Consider the following 22,325-nt stretch of genomic DNA (forward strand, 5'->3'; position numbering starts at 1 on the left):
CCCCACCCCTCCCAGTCCCATCCATCTTCCCTCTGCTCCCCCCCCCCCCCCCCCCCCCCCGCGAGGTCCAAGATGGTGACTCCGTTTACCCCCTCTCTTCCTCCCTCCCTCCCTCCCTCCGGTGCAGGCAACAGTCTTCAGCTTTTCCAGCGTTCCTGGCAGCGGTAGCGTTGTACACGCTGCCTTCGGTCTGCCCCGGAAGCCTTCTCTTCAAGTTCCTGTTCCCACCTATGCGGGAACAGGAACTTGAAGAGAAGGCTTCGGGGCAGAGCCAAAGGCAGCGTGTACAATGCTACCGCTGCCAGGAACGCTGGAAAAGACTGCTGCCTGCGCCACGGAGGGAGGGAGGAAGAGAGAGGGGTAGACGGACAACAGCTCCTCTCCGTCCGCTTGGCTTCCCTGCCCTCTCTGTCTGCGTCCCGCCTTCCTCTGACGTCAGAGGAAGGCGGGACGCAGACAGAGAGGGCAGGGAAGCCAAGCGGATGGAGAGGAGCGCGTGCCTGCATGTGTTGTTGTTTTTTTTTTTAACTAATGGCGCGGCGGCGCCTCGCATCGTTTGGGGGGGCATTGCCCCCCCTCGCCCCCCCCCCCCCCCCCCCCCCCAGTCTACGCCTAAAATCCTGACTGGCTGGAGTTCCCCACCCCCCCCAAGGACAGGTTTGAGAACCCCTGATCTAGGTACACTGCAGGATGTGATCTTCATCCTTCAAAATGTTGTCCAGGAAAAGCAATTTGAAAAAAATATGTTTTTGTAAGTATCTTGAATTTCTTCAGATTGCTCTCAGCTTGAACGTAAATTTGTAAAGTATGCCATAATGAAGGTAACGACCAAAAAAAAATACACTCTCCTGTGTGAACACCCAGAAGACCTTCAGTGGATGAGGTACTACTATCCTATGATCAGAAAATGATCTTAATGATCTATTAGGGATATAGGATAGGATTAGGGTAGCCAAATAAGTTAGTATATGATCATAGGCTCTGTAGGCAAGTACTAATAACTTAAAATCAATTCTAAACTTAATTGGTAACCAATGAAAACAAATAATGGAGTCCATGACCTGTGTCTTGTGTTCCATATCAAACATATTGCTGTATTTTGAAGTGACTGCAGTCATTTTAAGTTTAATTTGATAACCTAGCATAGATCACATTACCATAATTGATGCAGGCAATAATGCCTCTGCCTCCAGAAGTCTCTCTCAAGGAATGCAGTTGATGTAAAATAACTTAAAAAATAAATAAAAATAACTACATTAGAAATCTTAAATTGGTAGTTATCGCCCCTAAATACTGGAATGAATCTTCATCTGCCATCAGAACTCCACGTATAATTGGTACCAAATCAGTTCATGAAGTGTCCAGTTATAAAAGCATGTTGGCAGATAAAGGCCATATGACCCATCCAGTCTGCCCATCCTCTGTAACCCTTAACTCTTCCTTTTCCTAAGCGATCCCACATGCTTATCCCATGCCTTGTTAAATTCTGAAGCAGTCCTCGACTCCACAACCTCCACCAGGAGGCCATTCCACGCCTCCACCACCCTTTCTGTGAAATAGTACTTCCTTAGATTACTCCTAAGCCTGTTGCCTCTTAACTTCGTCATTTGCCCCCTCATTCCAAAGCTCGCCTTCAGTTGAAAAAGGCTCTCTTTCTGTACATAAATGCCCTTGAGATATTTAAAAGTACTACTACTTGACATTTCTAAAGCGCTACTAGGGTTATGCAGCGCTGTACAATTTAACATAGGACAGACAGTCTCTATCATGTCTCCTCTCTCCCTCCTCTCTTCCAGCGTATACATGTTGAGGTTCATAAGTCTGTCTCTATATTTTTTGCGTTCAAGACAGCTTACTAATTTTGTAGCCGGCCTCTGGACCAACTCCATCCTGTTTATATCTTTCCGTAGGTGCGGTCTCCAGAACTGCACGCAGTACTCCAAATGGGGCCTCACCAGAGACTTGTACAATTGCACTATCACCTCCTTTTTCCTGCTGGTCATGCCTCTCTTTATGCATCCAAGCATCCTTCTGGCTTTGACCGTTGCTTTTTCTACCTGTTTGGAATCTTTAAGGTCATCAGACACAATCACCCCCGAGTCCCGCTCTTCCTTCGTACACTGAATTACTTCACCCTCAGATTGTACTGTTCCCTGAGATTCTTGCGACCCAAGTGTATGACTCTGCATTTTTTTGGGATTAAATCTTAGTTGCCAAATACCGGTCTATTCCTCTAGCTTTGCTAGGTCCTTCCTCATGTCATTCACGCCCTCTAGGGTGTCCACCCTTTTGCAGAGTTTGGTATCATCCGCAAAGAGACAAAACTTACCAGACAGGCCTTCTGCAATATCGTTCACAAAGACGTTTAAAAAGAGCCGGCCCTAGGATCGATCCCTGTGGTACTCCACTGATGACATCCTTTTCTTCAGAGCAAGCTCCATTTATCACTACCCTCTGTCTCCTTCCATTCAACCAATTTTTAACCCATTCAGTTACTCTAGGTCCCATACTGAGGGCACTCAATTAGTTGTCTTATATTCAGAATCAAATGATTCTCAGTTAACCATTGCGATACTAAAGTCTAAGCAGCAATTGACTATATTAGCAAGGGATTGATAAATGTTATCCCACACTGAGGTAGGAAACCCAGGTGGGCAGTACTATGTCAGATTTAAAGGGGTCTGTTTTGCAACTTTGATTAACAGTATCTCCTGATACAATACATTCAGTATAGGAACCTCAGATATAGATGCCCTATATCACTTAAAATTACAGGACCATCACCTTTCCTATCAGAGCAAGATGAAGATATAATGTTAAAACTAGATGAACCACATTGATATAAATAGGATTCCTCTCCCTGCCTCAACCGGCTCAGTGAGACAAAACCTGAGCCTGTGTCTCTTAGTTCACACAGATCTACAGGTCAACAAAGGTAAAGGTTAGAGAAAAAGAGCATCTTGTGCTTCTATTTGTGACAGTTTACCTGGTTGCAAAATATTTAAGTTCCTTAAATTTTTTCTTGAGCATGTTCCAAATGTGTAAACACAGGAAAAGGGCCTGTTGCGCCAGTAAACTGGAATTACAGCTTCTTCAAAAGCCATTACAGACACTACAGGTTCCTCCACTATTCCAGAAAATAATCTGCCAAAACTGAAAAGCAAAACCTAGTAATTCTTGTAAATCCGCTTAGACAATAGTATCCAAAAAAAAAAACTACATCTAAAAAACTAAGGAGCATGCCCCAAGGTGCAAGTGTAAAGAGCGTGACATGCTCCTTGGGTGCACGCCTGAGTTGCAAATGCCACTAGAGCACTAAAACATATCTGACAGCGTAAGAGGCAGCTTTAGTCAAGCAGGTCTTGTGATCACTCATTCGAAGGGGAGACTGGCATCCAATCCAGGAGATGAGGAGACTGCAATCCAATCGGAGACCAATAATGCTTCTTGCAGGTACCTAGAATAGACAAAAGCACTCATACAACTTAATTCCTAATTTATTTAGGGAAAAAAAAATCATACGTAAGAAGCCTGAGATTTATAAAAAAAAAAAAAAAAGGCAATTCTCCCAACAAGCAACAACAGGGTATTGACTTTGCAAATAGGCACATGCAATGAGTTTGAGGTTATATCAGCCCGGCTACATCCGAGGAGGAGACCAAAGAGCATACAGCTAATGAAGTGTGTGTTTGGTTTTAGTTAAAACTCAGTTGGGGTAATGCAGGTGTGAGGATTAGGTCCTGGAAGAAACAAACAAATTAGGTTGTTTTGAGGCTGCTAGACTCCTTCATTAGAACTCTCTCTTCCCTGAGTGATGATTTTGTATTCTTGGTTATTTTTATTTATCTGAAGGTAACAAGCATGCATATGTTAGAGAATTTTGCCTTTTACCTTTACAGATCAATAAATAATGGGTCTTCCGTTCTGTGGCCCTAGAGTCTTGACTGAGAATGAACGCCATCCTACAGTGTTTCAGGATAGGTCATGTGCTGACTTGAAAAAGATTGTAAGATCAAGTAATTTCTTCTCTGTGTGAGTCTTAATTTCCAAAGCTCTTCATGCAAAATTTTTTTTTTTTTTTGTTACATTTGTACCCCGCGATTTCCCACTCATGGCAGGCTCAGTGCGGCTTACAGGGGGCAATGGAGGGTTAAGTGACTTGCCCAGAGTCACAAGGAGCTGCCTGTGCCTGAAGTGGGAATCGAACTCAGGTCCTCAGTTCCCCAGGACCAAAGTCCACCACCCTAATGATAATGAATACACGTGTTTCAACTTTGAGCACAGGTAAAACTACAGGAGCAACCACCATGAGCAAACTCAGTAGTCGGGATAATGAGGTCAAGTAAGAGTCTGTCTTCAAAACAGACCCTTTTTTCCCAATGGTCAATTAAAAACCATCCAAAAGACATTTCAAGGAGGTGGAAGTCCAAACATTTCTTTTATGAAGTCCAACTTGGCCAAGTTTCGACAACAGCCTACATCTGGGTCATAAAATCATATAATCTGCTACACAGATTTTAAATACACAATAGCATTTATATATTTTAACATCAGTATAATGGGATGCTCCTGATTTCAGTAGCACTAGACACACGTTATTGTATTTCCAGATTTTTACTACCCCCTCAAACTGGCAATTAAATTGACTCCTCAAGTGAAATGTTTTTTGTAAATGATGGTTAAATATGCTGTTTTCTTCAATGGCATATATACGATCTATATAAATAATTCCCACCTCCAACGTTCTGAAGCTCACTCCGTGGCAGTGAAGCCCTGAACCCCTGTAGTGTTTGTAGGCTCTCAGCACCAGTCATAGACCCACCCCACCCACACATAATTCACAACTCCAACATTCTGAAGCTTTCTCCGTGCCACTGAAGCCTTGAAGCCCTGTAGTGTTCGTAACCGCTCTCACCAACACTCATACAGCCGCCCTCAGCCACGCCCCCGCAAACAATGTCGCTCAGCCACTCACAGCACCCCTCTCACTCCCGCTCCAGCCAAACCAACAACACTCAACAAAAGCCGTACTTCGCCGGGAAGGGGGTCCATACCCCGAGTTGAGGTGACACATTTTAGCCCCCCCCCTGCCCGCCTGCCATTGCTGACCCCCGCCGCCACCACCAACTTTACCCCCCCCTCACACCGCCAATACGCCGTCGCCTACCTTTGCTGGCGGGGGACCCCATCCCCCGCCAGCCGAGGTCGTCTTTCTTCAAAAGTCTTCCTCCTTCTGATTCTGACATCCTGGAAATGATGTTCACAGGAGGGATAGCTAGAATGAAATTCGTACTCCTACAAAAAAAAAGCACTGCTGTTCACCAAAGAGCATCTGAATGATCCCAAATGGAAACTTGGATAATGTTCTACAGAGAGAGAGAAGTAAAAAATGGAACCCCCCAAATTCATTTAACTCAATGATTACAGGGACGGTCTTTGACAGGCAGACATTCATGCAGTTTGCTTCTAGAGCTCTGCATTTATAGGCCGTGAATCCAGCCACTGGTGCTGCATTTGCATATGATGACTGTGCCTGTCTTCCATGGGGCTTGCTGTCCACCTTCTTAACATCCTTCTAGCCTTGTGTTAGGTCTATGCAAGGTTATGGACTGTAGGTAGAAGTAGTCTTTTGAGGTTTGTCAAGTAAAAGCAATCCATGAGAATAGAATAAACATATTAATCAAGTTTGTCTCCCTAGGGAAATCCTCCAGTGCTACAGTTTACCCCCTCAAAAAAAAAAAAAAAAAAAAGTCAGTCAGTATGCAGAGTCCATTGCGTCATCCTGCAGAAAAGAACTAATAATTACACTTCTGGTTTCTTTTTTTCCCTAGGTAGCAACTACAGTGAAAAGTGTGATGTATTCAGCTGGGGTATTATCCTTTGGGAAGTGATAACGCGTAGGAAACCTTTTGATGAGATTGGTGGCCCTGCATTCCGCATAATGTGGGCCGTTCACAATGGTAAGTGTACAACAGGAGTCTGGACCACAGTTATATAAACAACATGAAAAAGTTCTCCTTCGGTGTGGGCTGAAAAATCATCCTCTGGGATTTTCCACTGATTAGAAATAATGTAAGCTTCCTTCATTTAGAGAAATTGTATTCAATCGAATTGCAGTCTGAAGGGTAATGAGCGGCATTTGTAGTTAGTCATAATGCTTGATTTTTCTTTCTTTTCTTTTTTTTTTTTTTTAAAGCTCATTTTCGAATACTTATAAATGCTGGTGTACTGTCTCGTACGTGGTTATTCAAGGAGGGTTGTCATACTTCACCCAATTCTATCTCCTTTTTATTTTTTACATCAAGATATGCTCTTGATGTGAAATTCTCCTGAAACTTGGATAAGAACAGGGAATCATGATTCTCATAGTAGGCTCAGAGAACGATGGATCTAGCCTTCAAAAATTGGATGTTGAGAGGGTAGCTTTAACTTCCCTGAGCTGCCAGACAATGTCAAAAGTCTTACTGGCTTCCAGAATACAGTTTTAAAAAGAGGAGGTTTGCTATTTGCTCTGATGAAAAGGCCGTGGATTCCTTCTCCTGTCCAACGTAAAAACTGCTTGAATACCTTGGTGTTTATCGCCATGCAGAGGGTAAACCAATCTCTTTGCAACCCTTAGTTGTTCGCTTTATGTAGTGCTTATTTCTGCAAAAGCTTTCCATCTAATTGTATCATGGGACTTCATCATTGTATTAACCCAGGTGAGGAAAGCGCCTTCTGAGCCACTCAGCTCCTGTCATCTGAAGTACCTGACCTTGAAAGGTGTTAGTTTTGGTGGCAGACACTTCAGCTTGCTGAGTAATGAGAGCACAGATGCCATTGTAGAATAGGTTGTCCCCGCTCAGCATTGGGGTGTCTAGTTATAGAATTGCCCCCTTTAGAAAGTCCACCCAGCTTTTTGTTTCAGGTTTCCTTATAAAATTAAAACAAACAGAAAAGGACAAAATACTTGTAGGGCTTATTGTCACCAAAACCAGTATTGATGTCTGTCTGTTGCAGTGCCATTAGTTATATTTTCCTTGTTTTCTGTTGAAGGCAGCTTAGAGCTAGGGAATCTCATTCAGTAGTGGAATTCAAAAATGCTTGGGATAAACACAAAGGAATCCTGTATGGAAAGAGAATGGAATCAAAACAAACAACGGTGTTTAGATGGCAAACTCTGTTAATTGGGTAATAAGGCCAATGTAGGGGAGGTTACTATGGCCCTGATTATGACTGGACAGATTAAGTATGCATATATAATAGTGCATCATACCATATGCTATGAGTTTGACTTGTTGGGTAGAGTGGATAGCCCATACAGGTCTTTATCTGCCATATTCTGTTTATCCTTGGAGGAAGGGGGAACAAGTTACTTACCTGTAAGGTAACCTCTGTGGACAGCAGAATACAATTCTTCAGTTTCCCTCCCACCTCCTTGTAGAATTATACACTATTATAATCTTTAAAAATGTATTGAAGTGTTCTCCGAGGACAAGCAGGCTGCTTGTTCTCACATGTGGGTCGATGTCCACGGCGGCCCAGGAATCGGAAATTTTGTAAGCAAAATAAAAGGTTTTGCCAGAGAGTTCTGGCGCGTGAATCGCGCTCACCATGCATGCGCAGAGGACTTTCCGCCTGCCGCACAAGCGTGCTATCTCAGTTCTTTTTTCTCCGCAGCAAGGTGCAACAGTGTTTCCTCTGCGCTCCGTTCAGGCCCAGGAAGAGAACTACTCTACACAATTTAGTTTCGCTTTATTTCTTTATTTTTTCTTTTTACAAAAAAAAAATAATAATAATATGAGTAGTTTTCTTGTTTCTTTTGTCCATCTTTAAATTTTCCTTTCTCTTTCGACGAAACTGGCCTTTGGGCCGCGCGGTCAGATTTATTCCCTTTTTGTGCGTCCTCTTTTTGGTACAATCGCGTCGTTTGATTTCACCGAGGCTGTGTTTCCTTCCATGTCATCGAAGACACCCAGCGGCTTCAAACATTGTACTCGGTGCAACCGAACTATCTCAGGTACCGATACCCATGCTTGGTGTATCCAGTGCCTTGGGCCTAACCATAGCCCAGCCGTTTGTAGTCTGTGTCTTCGTATGAAGAAACGGACCCAAGCGTCTCGAGAGGCCCAGCAAAAAAACTTTTTGGGGTTCTGTCCGGTCCTTTGACATTGGTACCGAGGTTGGCGGTGTCGACGTCAACAGGAGCATCGACGTCGGGAGCAAAGGTAATGGCTGATCAGAGACCAATTCGCGCTGGGAGCAGTGAGGTGTCGAGCGGGTCTCCACCTGTCTCGAGGCCTCCTGTTATGCAGGCCCCCCGGGACCGGCCTTCGTCGGACCCGGCCCCTAGGAGGCGTGAGGATTCCACGTCGTTCTCTGTACCAAGGAGTCTCGATGACGGGCATTGAGCGAAGGCGAAGAAGCACCATCATCGTTCTTCCTCGACACATGGTACTGGGAGCTCCAGGGTGTCGAGAGACTCGGCACCCGAGAAGCGTCGGCACCGAGAGGATCGCACCCCCTTGATACAGGAGGTGCCGATGCGTCGGTCTCCTAGCAGCCCGGTACCTGCTCCTGTACCTCTTCGGATTCTGACACTGCCTGTTCCACCGACCCTGCAGCCTTCTCCAATGGCGGATCTTGACTAGCACATCCGGGCCTTGTTTCCAGAACTTCTGGAGGGACTGCTACGTGAATCAGCTTCGGTGTCAGGGGTGCTTGCGCCTTCTGTACCATCTGCTGCAGCGGTCTCGAACCCTTCTCCTGCAGTGAGGTCTCCGACTGCGGTGCTGCCTGTGACATTGGCGTCGACTGACACCCAGGTCGCCTCCCCTTTGATGTCAGTGGAGGGAGCTTTGCCACAGTCGGACAGGGCATCGGCCTCTTGATAGCGCCATGGAGGACATCATTCCTCGACATTGAGGCAAGTCCAGTGTCGAAGCACCTTAACTCGGGTTTTATCCGACACTGAGCAGGAGCATTCATGGGAGTCAGATGAGGATCCCATGAGTCCTTTGGGATTCCCTCTGATCCTTCTCCTCCTCTAGAAAGGAAACTGTCTCCACCGGAGAGTCTGTCCTCTTCCTCTTTTGTCCGGGAAATAACTACGGCTATTCCCTTCCCTGTGGAGGTTGAGGATGAACCCAGGACTGAGATGCTCAAGGTCTTGGATTATTCTTCTCAACCTAAAGAGGCTGTGACAGTTCCTTTGCATAAGATACTGAAGGAAGTCCTTATGCGAAACTGGTCAGCCCCTCTGTCTGGCTTCGTGGTCCCGAAAAAAGCTGAATCCCAGTATCGGATCCACGGTGAGCCTGGGTTGATGAGGTCTCAGTTACCCCACAATTCCATGGTGGTGGACTCCGCCCTCAAGAGAGCCAGGAGTACTAGAGACTATGCTTCGGTGCACCCAGGCAGAGAAGCTAGGACTCTTGATTCTTTTAGGAGGAAGACGTATCAGGCCGCTATGCTCGCTGCCAAGATCCAGTCATACCAGCTCTTCATGAGCGTACACTTGCGAGACTCGATATGTCAACTGTCCAGCTTGGTTGATGCACTCCCTACGGAGCTGGCCGAGCCCTTTCACCAGGTGGTCAGGCAGCAGAAGGTGTGTCGCAAGTTCCTGGCCAGGGGTACTTTTGACACTTTGACGTGGCATCCAGAATCGCTGCGCAAGGTATAGTAATGCGCAGACTCTTATGGCTGCGTATCTCTGACCTGGATCATTCTGTCCAGCAGTGGATGGCGGATGTTCCTTGCCAGGTGGACAATCTTTTTGGAGAAAAAGTAGAGGATCTGGCTGATCAAATCAAGAAGCATAATGATGCTATGGATTCTCTCTCCCACCGGGCATTTTTTGCTACTGCCTCCTCATCTAGGAGGTTTTTTGGAGGGAGGAGGAGTGCCCCCTATACCTACTCTAGGCGTAGGTACACTCCTGCTTCTCGCCAGCCTGCCCAGGCTCAACCCCAGCGCGCTTGTTCTCATCAACAGCGTGCGACTAAGGCCCATTCTGCTCCCCAGCAAAAGCAAGGGACGGGCTTTTGACTGGCTCCAGTTCAGCATAGCCTCAGTAAAAGTGTCCATACCGGACGACTTGCCGGTAGTGGGGAGGTTGATGTTTTTTCATCAAAGGTGACCTCTCATAACCTCCGACCGGTGGGTTCTTCAAATAGTCCGGTTAGGATACACTCTCAGTCTAGAATCCAAATCTCCAAATTGTCCACCAGGAGCTCAATCTTACAGTTCCCAGCACAAGCAGGTACTTGCAGAGGAACTCTCCGCCCTTCTGAAGGCCAGTGCGGTCGAACCCGTTCCACCAGGGGAAGAAGGGCTAGGATTCTATTCCATGTACTTCCTTGTGCAAAAGAAAACGGGGGATGCGTCCCATCCTAGACCTAAAGGGCCTGAACAAATTTCTGGTTTGAGAAAAGTTCAGGATGGTTTCCCTGGGCACCCTTCTTCCCATGATTCAAGAGAACGATTGGCTATGCTCTCTGGACTTAAAGGATGCTTACACACACATCTCGATACTTCCAGCTCACAGAAAGTATCTTCGATTTCGACTTGGAACTCAGCACTTTCAGTACTGTGTGCTGCCTTTTGGTCTGGCGTCTGCGCCCAGTGTATTCACAGAGTGCCTAGTGGAAGTTGCAGCATCGCTATGCAAACTAGGAGTGCATGTGTTCCCTTATCTTGACAATTGGCTGATGAAGAGGACCTTGAAGGCAGGCGCTCAGCAGTCTGAGCTGGAGTAACATTTCCCAAGCCAGGCCTCATTGGTGATGTCACCCATGTTGTGAAGATTTGTATCCAGCTATCCGCAGAGAACACCTGCTTACAGGTAAGTAACTTAGGGCCCTGTTTACTAAGGCGTGTTAGCATTTTTAACGCGCCTACAATTAGCGTGCGCACTGTATAGGCACCTATAAGGATATTGGAGGCGTGTATACTGTTAACGCGCGTTAACACTAATGCGGCTTAGTAAACAGGGCCCTTACAATTTTGCCACAGGATGCTGAAGACAGAGCATAAAAAACAGAACCTGAAAGGGGGCAGAACTGTTGATTTTTAGAGTGGATCTGGTGTTGATGACGGGAGTGATCACCAATTCAAAAGCTACGGAGAAGTGGACCACAAAATTGTGCGTTGCATGTTGTGAGGACAGCACTTTTATTTAAGTTGTCAATATAAATGTCTGATCTTGCTCCAGAGCTCTACGGACTCCTTAAATTTGTTGGGTCAATATTCATCCAGGGTAGTCAGTGCTTTTTTTTTTTTCTTCCAATGCCGGCCTGCATCTGAAATAAATCCATATATCTGGATCAAGCGGTGTTCGCCAGCACTATCTGGACAGTGGTTATATTCAGCCTGCTGTTCAGGTAGCAAACTGAATTAGATTGTCATCCGTTTTGCTTTCCTGTCTTTATCCAAATTGGTATCTGGATAACATTGGGGACTGCCCTTGCTTCACCCATGGACTTGCCTCGATGCTTTCAAGATAATGCCAGGGTGGTCTGTAGTGATTTTCAGTGACATTTTGATAAAGCTGCTAAAAATCAAGAGATGGGCCCAGTACCCCGCATGAGTGACTTTGAATATCAGGCCATGTATTTTTAAATTGAAAACACTGCTGTGTTAATTCAACGATGATAAACTCCGTTGCTAGGTGGTATCGCCACCCTTGCCTCAAGCTCCTTATAAATGCAGTGCCTGCTGCGGCATGCTTGCCACAGGAATAGCGCCAGAGGTTTGCACTTGAGGGGCACACTTTTCAGTGTACCTTTTTGGGCACCGAATTTAACTTGCTGAGTTTTACATATAACAGTTATTTAATTGTTTATTCATTTTATTTTATAATGGTTTTTAAATGTATTTATTTTTAATTTCTCATCAAAAGATTTGTTTAATCGGCACAAATAATTGTATTGATGAACTATTAAAAGGAGAATGAGTAACTGAGGATCCTGTGTTTTAAGCATTTTCCAGTAGCATGCAAAATAGGAAAAGCCTATAATAAATCCAGTTCTAAATTTTTCTTCCTGATTTTTTTTTAACTACAGGTACTCGACCACCACTGATCAAAAATTTACCTAAACCTATTGAGAGCTTAATGACACGCTGCTGGCTGAAGGATCCATCACAACGACCTTCCATGGAGGAAATTGTCAAAATAATGACCCATTTGATGCGGGTATATCATCTTTTTTTTTTTAAATTTAAATTGTTTTCTTAAAACTTAAAATTATCAGCTTCAAGTAAGGCAGTACATTTTTTTTTCTAGTGATTTCCCCTCCCCCCCCCCCCCCCCCCCCCCCAATAATGTAGTGGTGCAGAGTTGGAGTCTCTTGCTCTATGGATCCAGCAGGGTTGAAAGGGTGACCTGTTTGATCTGCATGTTGGAGGAAAGATGACTGCAGGGACTTTGACATTCTGTGCCAAACAACTGTGTAGTTGCTCTGAGGATTTGTCACTGAGAGAACTTAGGGGCCCTTTTTAAAAAAGCGCGCTGAAAAAATGGCTTGTGGTAATGTGGACGTGTGTTTTGGTTACGTGCAGAATCATTTTTCAGCGCACCTGTGAAAAAAAAAAAGCCTTTTTAAAATTTTTGCCGAAAATAGACCTGCGGCAAAATGAAAATTGCTGTGCGTCCATTTTGGGTCTGAGTCCTTACCACCAGCCATTGACCTAGTGGTAAAGACTCATGCGGTAATCGGTCGGAAATGACCTACACTTGTTAAATGCCACTTGGCGCGCGCTCAATACGCGTGTCAGAAAATAAAAATTATTTTTCAGACGTGCGTATTGGAAGCGCGCCAAAAATGAAATTACCGCAAGAGCCACGCAGTAGCCGGGTGGTAACTTCATTTTGGTTCACATAGACACGCAGCTTAGTAAAAGGGCCCCTTAATCTCCAGCCCTTATTACCAGTATCACCCTTATCAGTTAGGTGTTGACAAAAGTTGTAAATTTGAGGATGAAAATGTAGTGTAGTATTGGAGTACTTCTTGTTAGTGCTGTAGCCTAAAATAATTGCTTATGTATTTGGTTTCTGTCTTACCTCCCAAATTTTCAAACTAGGTAGAGCTATTAACATTAATCTAGTCCAGTGATGGGCAACCTTTTGAGCTTGGTGTGTCAAAATTCGCCAAAAAACCGAGCATAACTCGGGTGGTGTGTCACTTCGAGAAAAAAAAAACATAATTTTGCGATATTTATAGTTTAAATAACAAAAATGTATAATTGTAATATATAACTGTATTTAATAAACCAAAAACTAATTATTTAACTTACCTGCTTAGTGACTTCTTTGTTCATCTGTCAGTCGGTTTCTTTTGTTGGTCTTGATATTATTTAACTTGTGTGGGGTGCCGTGAACTAAGATAAGTGAGGGGGAGGGGGAATTCTTTAACTAATCTGCCTATTAGTGACTTTTTTGTTGCTGAATTTCATTGGCTAAATCTTCAATTGATATTTCTACTGAGTGGTAACTCAGATATTCTCTTAATAATTGCATCTTTATTTTGCATATCGTGAAATAGAACTGGTGCACATCTTAGGAGAGTTTCTTTAATAAATTCTCCCTCACTGAGTGCTTTTCCATGCTGAGCGATGGAATGAGCAATGCTCAAACTTGCAGATGTTAAATTTGTAGAACCTTTTACAAATTTAAGGATGGAATTAGATTGGCCCTTATAAAAGTGTAGCTGCCTGGAAATGTATTCCTTCCTTTCATCCTCACTGTTTTTCAAGAGCTGGGAATGATTAGTTTCAAAATGTCTATTTATATTCCACGTTCTGCTTACTACCGTTTCAGTACATAGAACGCAAAATGATCTGCCATTTTTTTCTATAATGCCATACATCTCGGTCCATGTCTCTTGAAAGGGTCGGCTACTGCTACTACCACTTCCTTTACTTAACCTTGTTTTTTTATTTTTTGGGTTCTCCATCAGGGGGGCAGTGACAGAAGATAGAATTATAGATAGCCTGTTAGCCCTGCAGGCAATTAGGGGTTAACTAGCCTAACTGACCACCTTATGTAAATTAAGATGGCAGCCGCTATTTCTAATGGCGGGAAACGGCACCCATAGCACATGCCCTCGCCTCTCCCAGCCTCCCCCTCACCTATCTCAGTAATGATGGTCAATTAGAAATCCACGACACCCCAGAACAGTAGATTGGATGATGGTTGCTGTGGTTATGTGGTAATGGCGATCACAGGGCCCCCAGAGATGCGTCCCCCACGGCATTCCGCTGCTCTCTGCTCCGCCGGCCGGAAGTGAGGTCAAAGATCCCCTAACGGCCGTGCAAGAGCCGGGGCAGAGGGAGCAGCAGGGAGGGAACAAGCGGAGGACTCGGAGGGAGCCAATAGGAGCGCACACGGCACCCCCCCAGCGGGTAAACATGCACCGGGGAGGGGGGAGGTCGCGCTGCACCTGGGGGGGGCCGCATCGGCGATCCGCCCCGGGGAACGCCGCTGCTTCTCTGTATGCGGCCACATGCGGCCGCGTGTCACCGAAAATGGCTACGCGTGTCAGTACTGACACGCGTGTCATAGGTTCGCCATCAGGGATCTAGTCTCTAGATTTTTTTTTTTTTTCACAGAAAACACTTGGATGTAGTCAAAAATGGGAAAAATCACTTATCTCTAATATGGTATTATAATAAATAGTATTGACACCTTGTGACTCCTATGAGTTCTGCAGCTTACACAGACAAGTGGATAAAACAAGTTTGCAAAAAGAAATCAGTGTTGTGAATTAAGGATAAAAAGGTGCCCTATAGAAAGTGCTTTGCAATTCCTTTTTGTGGTAGGATAAAACAGCTATTCAGTATTTAGCATCTTTATTGATGAGCTGTTAGAGTTTGTGATAATAATACCTGACTATTCTATAAGAGACATGCTGACATTTTGATTTATTTCTAGTACTAGCCGTTGAGCCCGTGAAAACGGGCTACTTTTGGAATGGGGGGTTTCTGAGCCCCCCCCCCCCCCCCCGAGGTCGCCGCCGCCGCCCCTCCACCCGGCCCGAGCAGCACTGTAAACTTACATCAGCACGCAGCAGCAGGCACATCAGCAAAGCTGCTGTCAGGGCGGGCTTTCTTCTCTGCCTGTGTCCCGCCCTCGTGTGACGTAACGTCGGCGAGGGCGGGACAAAGGCAGAGAAGGAAGCCCGACGGCAGCTTTGCTGATGTGCCTGCTGCTGCGTGCTGATGTAAGTTCACAGTGCTCGGGCCAGATGGAGGGGCGGCGGCGACTCCGGGGGAGGGGGAGCAGTTCCAACGTCTGCAGCATGCCAGTAGAGACTTCACTCTCTGTCCCACCCCCCGTCATCACGTATTGACGCGGGGGCGGGGCAGAGAGGGAAGTATCTACTGCGCATTTGCGAGTGAGTACGGTCACGCGCCGTTTATATGTTTGATAGCATAGCACCGTTGTAATGCCTGACCATGGACATGAGGAGACAATGTATGTTACGCTACTTTTAAAGTTTGGTTCTTCCCCCCCCCCCCCCCCCCCTTTTTTTTTTTGCAGTACTTTCCCGGATCTGATGAATCTCTGCAGTATCCTTGCCAGTATTCAGATGACGGGCAAAGCAATTCTGCCACAAGTACAGGTATGATTCAAATGCACATTTCATTAACAAGTGGAGGGGTGAATTGAAGTTGTTTGTATATGTTAAAAAAGCATAACATCTGTCACAAATAGTTCTAAGGAAATAGAGATTTTTTTTTTTTAATCATAAAACGGTCATAGGGTTACTAAAATTTGGCTATGATAGCCAGTAAACCACAGTAAAATTTGCTTTCTCTAATAGAGATTATATTTCATAGTGGTCAGAGCTCCCTATAGTACTTTGCAGCTTTTCAGCATTTTGTATGCTCTACAAAGAACCAATGTTGGGCTGGTTCATTTTTGAACCTTTATGTTGTACAACCCCTGATGCAGGCATTGAATGCCGAAGCATGGCCTGTGTCGGGTCAATGATGTACAGCATCAATTTACACAACTGATTAAAGGACCTCTTCCGGATTTGAAGGCTCTTGGTGCTTTTTTTCCCTTGGATAGCCTAAGGAGTATGGTCACAGAAAGAGGCAGCTTAGTCCAGGGCCATGACTGACTCTCCTCCAGTTTTTTCAGCTGTTGCAGGATGCTGCAGTTTTACTTTGTGTGACGTTGGTGGCCTATTTCAGGTGGAACAGAGCCTGTAGGCGATTTTGGTGGCTTGCCTATCCTGGGTCAGTAATATATAGACAGATTTTTGGAGTCGAATGACATTGGATTCAGGAGAGTGGGAGCTGAGCCCTAAGGATTTCCAATCCATTGTAAAGAGATGGGTGTCCCCCATCCATGGATTTGTGTTCCCCTGCTTAGCCATCAAAGGTTTGTGTCTTCTACAGTTGAAGGAAGGAGCTGGGATCCTGCGGAATCAACCTGCTTTTTTTTAGCTATAGCCCCTGTGTAGCCTACTCTTTCAACCATGGCCTCTTAATAGGTCAGGTGCTCATAAGATTAGAGGGCCATCCCTCTGACTGTATTGGTTTCACCCAGTCAACCCACTAAGTCATGATATGCACATCTGATGCATCTGGTGGCGGAGTTACCCCTTTCTCTTCCCCAGGGTCGAGGGCTGTTGCCTCAGAATCTGGTCATAATGGAAGATCCAGATCCATTCTGACTTGGAGTTTGTGATGGAGAGGCATCTCTCTTTGGCAATGTTGTTGTGTGTTTGAGTAAATAAGAGGGAATAGGATGGAAGAGCTGGGAGTGAAGGGCAGGGAGGGGTTTTTTGTTTGTTTGTTTTATTTGTATGCAGCATAAAGATTTATGCAGTTTCTGTATGTAAAATGGGAAAATTTTGTGGATGTTTTACAGGCTCATTTATTGATATCACATCTGCTAACTCAAGCAACAAGAGTGACAATATGGAAGTGGGAGATTACCTGGCCAGTGCCACAAATGATACCATCAAACGTACAGGGTCCAAGCTGCCACAACATATTAATAAAAACCAGCTCAAGCAATCGGTAAGCTTTCTCGCCACTGCTGTTCTTCTTTCCTACTTCTCATGCACGGTGCTTCTTGCATCATACAGATCCCTGTGTGAATAATGGAGCTTATGTGTTCTCCACGTGTCATACTGGCTCAGTTTAACACTGGTGTATGTACTTAGTGACTGCACAAGAAAAGTAAACACTAAAGGATGTGTTCCTTTCATAGCAGAAGTCACCATACAGCTCACTACAGTGAAGTCAATGTTGAAAACAATTTGAGTTATCCCTGTGTAAATAATGGTGCTTAATTGTTCTCCGTGTGTCATACTGGCTCAGTTTACTGGTGAAAATCACTGGTGTATGTAAATACTAAAGGATGTGTTCCTTTTATAGCAGAAGTCACCAGACAGCTCACTACAGTAAAGTCAATGTGAAAACAATTTGTGGTTAACTCCAGAGTTAGCTATGTAAATATAACTTTTCACCAGTGAACACATGGGGGGGGGGGGGGTTCTGTAATTTGGTTCTATGAAATAGGTACCACAATGGGACATTCTTAGCGCAAGTTCTGTAATGGCACTTAAAAGCACCTAACTTGGTATAGAATACTAGCACAAACCTGCTTTGGAATGCTCAAAGTTAGGCATGATCGCTTATGCCAGGCCAATGGCTGGTGTAAGTGTGCGAACCTAGGTGCATATTGTTTGGTGACACACCCATGGCCCACACATGCTCCACCCATGTGCATGCCCCCTTTGCAGATGTGTGCTACTTTATAGAATAGTGCCTATTTACAATATTTCTAGCCCGCCTAAAACTAGGCAGGTTACAAAAATACATACCCAGTGTTTATAATTAGGTCTGCCTCACCCATTTGGGCAGCGGAAGCCATGGGCTCTCTGTACTATCCTAGAGAGAACTGCAAATCCCCTCTAGATGCTTAATTACCCCAACCTTAAATCTGCTCATGACAGTGTTACTCGGTCAAGGCAGTATAGACCCTAGTAATTAGAAAGGAACCCAGTATGTAGTAGATATAAGATAGTTTATTACAATCTTACCAATGGTACAAGCAAGTTAAGCATTCACATAATGGAACCGCATATCATGGTACATCCTCTCTCTCTAGCCTTCTGGAGTCTTCCTTCTCTGGTCTTTTTCTCCTCTCGTCTGATCTAATACTCCTCAAACTGCTCCTTATATACAATTTTGGCCCTATTCATTTCAGTGGACCCCAGCTGTCTCAACAGGGCTCCTAGCCCTTATCAGTTGATCAGAATGACTTCATATGTTCCCAAACCTTCCTCTAGCCCCCCTTTGGATGTTCTCACCCGGGATGCAGCTGACCCAGTACTATCTCTACATAACCATAGCAACTCTTGCTCATGACATCTTGCAGGTGCGAGTCTCAGGATTGTTTATAGAGTAGATTGCCCCCACCCTTGCCAGCTCTCAATTACCTCATTTCAGCACTTGCCACAGTGAAATGTAACTGTGTCAAAGGTGATCTCTGATTTTTACAGGGTAGCTCTCATTTGTATCGGAGATGATTCTGATTTTAAGAAGCCTAGCTCTTATTATGAGCCATTGGCCTGAGAGCAAGGGCTAGCATAACTCTTCACCAGTTAAGAAATTGCAAAACAAACCATACAACAAAGTTTATCTGATCCAAAATCTGCTACTGACAGATGCTATCAAGTTCATGATAGAAATGCAAGTGATCTGTACCCAGACTGGTTCTTACTAACATATCTATAAATGATCTGGAGATGAGAACGACGTGTGAGGTGATCAGATTTTCAGACAACATAAAACTATTCAAAGTTGTTAAAATCACATGCAAACTGCATGAAATTGCAGGACCTTGGGAGGCTGGACGGACATCCAGTTGGCAGATGAAATTCATTGGGAAGAATTGTCCACGTTATAGCTACAAGATGCTAGGTTTCACATTAGGAATTGCCACCGAGGAAAAGAATTTTAGGTGGTGTTGTGGATGATACATTAAAAATTTTCTGCTCAGAGTGTGGAGTCATCCAAAAAAAAAAAAAAATAAAGCCCACACAAGCAGAATGTTAGGAATTATTAGGAAGAGAATAGAGAATAAAGCAGAGAATATCATAATGCCCCAGTATCACTCCATGATAAGACAGCGTCGTGAGGGTTGTGTGGAATTCTGGTCACTGCATCTCAAAAAAAGATGTGGAACTGGAAAACATACAAAGAATGGCAAACAAAGGGCTCTTAAGATGGGAGGTCTATAAAATCCTGAATGGAGTGGAAGGGTAATTGTGAATTGACTGTTTGCTCTTTCAAGTATGAAAACTCAAACGGATCAAACAATTCTTCCCAAGGGAAACTTTCCATAACATAATTCAAACAATGGTACTATCACATGTTGACTACTGTAACGCCGTATATGCGGGATACAAAGAACAGATCTTAAGGAAACTCCAGACCGCGCAGAACACGGCAGCTAGACTCATTTTCGGAAAGACAAGATTCGAAAGTGCTAAACCCCTACGCGAAATACTGCACTGGCTACCAGTCAAGGAACGAATAGCCTTCAAAATTTGCACTCTGGTCCACAAAATAATCCATGGTCTGGCCCCAACCTACATGACCAAACTTATCGACTTACCAACTAGAAACATCGAATCATCAAGAGCGTTTCTAAACCTGCATTACCCAAACTTTAAAGGACTAAAATACAAATCAACATATGCATCTAGCTTTTCCTACATTTGCCCAAACTCTGGAACGCGTTACCTAGAAACATTAGAACTGTGAACACCCATCTAAAATTTCGAAAAGACCTCAAGACTCACCTCTTCTGGAAAGCCTACCCAGCAGACCCAAACTAATTCATGAACAATGCATCACATCTTTCGATCTAAGAAATGAACAATACCCCTTCCACATAATCCTATTACTTCAAACTGCATGAATTTTTTCACTCCAGTTATAATTAAGTGTACTTCTACCCTTATCCTACTCTGTATTGCTCACTAGAAGCTGTAGTCCCATATCTGGAGACTTATCACTACTACTACTATTTAGCATTTATATAGCGCTACAAAGCATATGCAGCGCTGCACAAACAGCCTCATTGGGATTACTTCTCTCTATATGCTACTATATATTCATCCCAGAGTTGTATTCTCTTTTCCGGAACCTTATCAGCTTCCTTGCACCTACTGTTACTCTATTTTCCAATCTGTATATATTCCCGGAGTTGATACTTTCCTCTCCGGAACCTGTAAGCCACATTGAGCCTACTGCTATGCGGGAAAATGTGGGATACAAATGTAATAAATAAAACTAGAGGACACTCCATTAAGTTATATAGAAGCACGTTTAAAACCAATTGGATCAAATATTGTTTTTAATTCAATATATAGTTAAGCTCTGGAATTTATTGCTGGAGCAAGTGGTAAAAGCAGTTAATGTAGGTAGCTGGGCTTTAAACAAGGTTTAAACAAATTCCTGGAGGAAAAATCCATAAACCGTAGACTTGGAGAAAGCCACAGCTTTTCTTTGAGGTTAAGAAGCATCAAATCTTGCTACTTTTTAGGACGTGGCCTGGACTGGCTACAGTTAGAACAGGATACTGGGCTAAATGGATCCTTGGCCGGACCCAGTAGGGTAACTCTTAAGTTCATCCAAGAAGGCTATGTTCTCCATCTAGTTTGATCTCTTTTCCGATACTTTTATAGAGTTCTCTTCACATTCCCCTTTAAAAGTAGAGGTGGTCAGAGAAATCCTCAAGAGGCTATTGCACTATCTATCATCCTAGTGCCTCTGGAGAAGAGAGGACTAGGGAAATAGTCCATCTATTTTGTCATTCCAAAGGAGGGAAGGCATGTTTCACTTTATTCTGGACTTCAGACAGGTCAACAAGATGCTTCAGGTGCCATTTTCACCTGGAGACCCCAAGGTTGATCATGATGGCTGTATGACAAGGAGACTTTATCTCTTTGGGTTAAATCGCAAGAGGATTGTGAAAAATTGCAAGACGACCTTATGAGACTGGACATCCAAATGGCAGATGAAGTTTATGTGAACAAGTGCAAAGTGATTTTATGTGGGAAAGAGGAACCTGGACTATAGTTACGTGATGCAAGGTTCCATGTTGGGAGTCACTGACCAGGAAAAGGATCTAGGAGTCATCTTTGACAATACTTTGAAACCCTCTACTCAGTGTGCTGGAGTGGCAAAGAAGGCAAATAGAATGTTGTGTATTATTAGGAAAGAAATGGAAAATAAAAACGAGGATTTTATAATGCCTATGTATCGCTCCATGGTGCAGCCGCACCTTGAATACTGTGTGCAATTCTGGTCACTGCATCTCAAAAAAGATATAGTGGAATTAGAAAAAGTACAGAGAAGGGCAACAGAAATGATAAAGGGGATGGGATGACTTCCCTATGAGGAAAGGCTGAAACGGCTTGGGCTCTTCAGCTTGGAGAAAAGACGGCTGAGGGGGAGATATGATAGAGGTATATAAAATACTGAGTGGAATGGAACAGGTAGACGTGAATCGCTTGTTCACTGTTTCCAAAGATACTAGTACTAGGGGGCACTCAGTGAAGCTATAAAGTAGAACATTTAAAATGAATCGAAGAAAATGTCTTCACTCAACATGTAATTAAACTCTGGAATTAGTTGCTAGTTAGTTTAGCGGGGTTTTAAAAAGCTTTGGATAGCTTCCTAAAAGAAAAGCAGTTAGCTTAGCGGGGTTTTAAAAAGCTTTGGATAGCTTCCTAAAAGAAACGTCCATAAGCCATTATTAAAATGGACTTGAGAAAATCCACTGCTTATTTCCAGGATAATCAGCATAAAATGTACTGTTTTGGGATCTTGCCAGGTACTTGTGACCTGGATTGGCCACTGTTGGAAACAGGATACTGGGCTTGATGGACCTTCGGTCTGTCCCAGTAGGGCAACACTTGTGTACTTATATTTACATTCAGCAGGATCACTAGAACTTCCTGTGGTTTGCAGTCAAGGGAAATACTGCTAGTTTTGAGCCCTGTAGTTTGGATCCAAGGACCTTCTCCAAAGTGATGATGGTGGTGATAGTGGTGACCGCTCTCTAGAAGAAAGGGATCCTGGTGCACCCATATCTGGACGGCAGGATGATCAAGAAAATTGTGCACTTGGAGAGTGAAATGGCTACTGACCAAGTAATTCACCTCTTTCAAGAGTTGGGTTAGATAATCATATTCACAAAGAGCAAGCTGATTCCATCCTAGACGCTGGAGTATTTGGAAGCCTTGTTGATGCCCAGAGAAAGTGTTTTGACCAGGGATAAGATCAAGGCAATTCAATGCAGCTCTTGGTAT

The 22,325-nt window shown here is 44.2% G+C and overlaps 1 protein-coding gene across 2 annotated transcripts in view; it reads left to right on the forward strand.

Moving 5' to 3' along the window:
* The window catches only part of MAP3K7 (mitogen-activated protein kinase kinase kinase 7), a 148,042-nt gene that overhangs the window by 55,494 nt on the left and 70,223 nt on the right, over window positions 1-22,325 (forward strand). For both annotated transcript variants that reach the window (XM_030199091.1, XM_030199092.1), the window contains exons 7-10: window positions 5,832-5,960; window positions 12,045-12,175; window positions 15,521-15,602; window positions 16,862-17,013. In XM_030199091.1, coding sequence (XP_030054951.1) covers window positions 5,832-5,960; window positions 12,045-12,175; window positions 15,521-15,602; window positions 16,862-17,013 — 494 coding nt within the window. The remainder of the gene's footprint in view (window positions 1-5,831; window positions 5,961-12,044; window positions 12,176-15,520; window positions 15,603-16,861; window positions 17,014-22,325) is intronic.

Source organism: Microcaecilia unicolor, chromosome 3 (genome assembly GCF_901765095.1).
Source record: "Microcaecilia unicolor chromosome 3, aMicUni1.1, whole genome shotgun sequence".
NCBI classification, from domain to species: domain Eukaryota; kingdom Metazoa; phylum Chordata; class Amphibia; order Gymnophiona; family Siphonopidae; genus Microcaecilia; species Microcaecilia unicolor.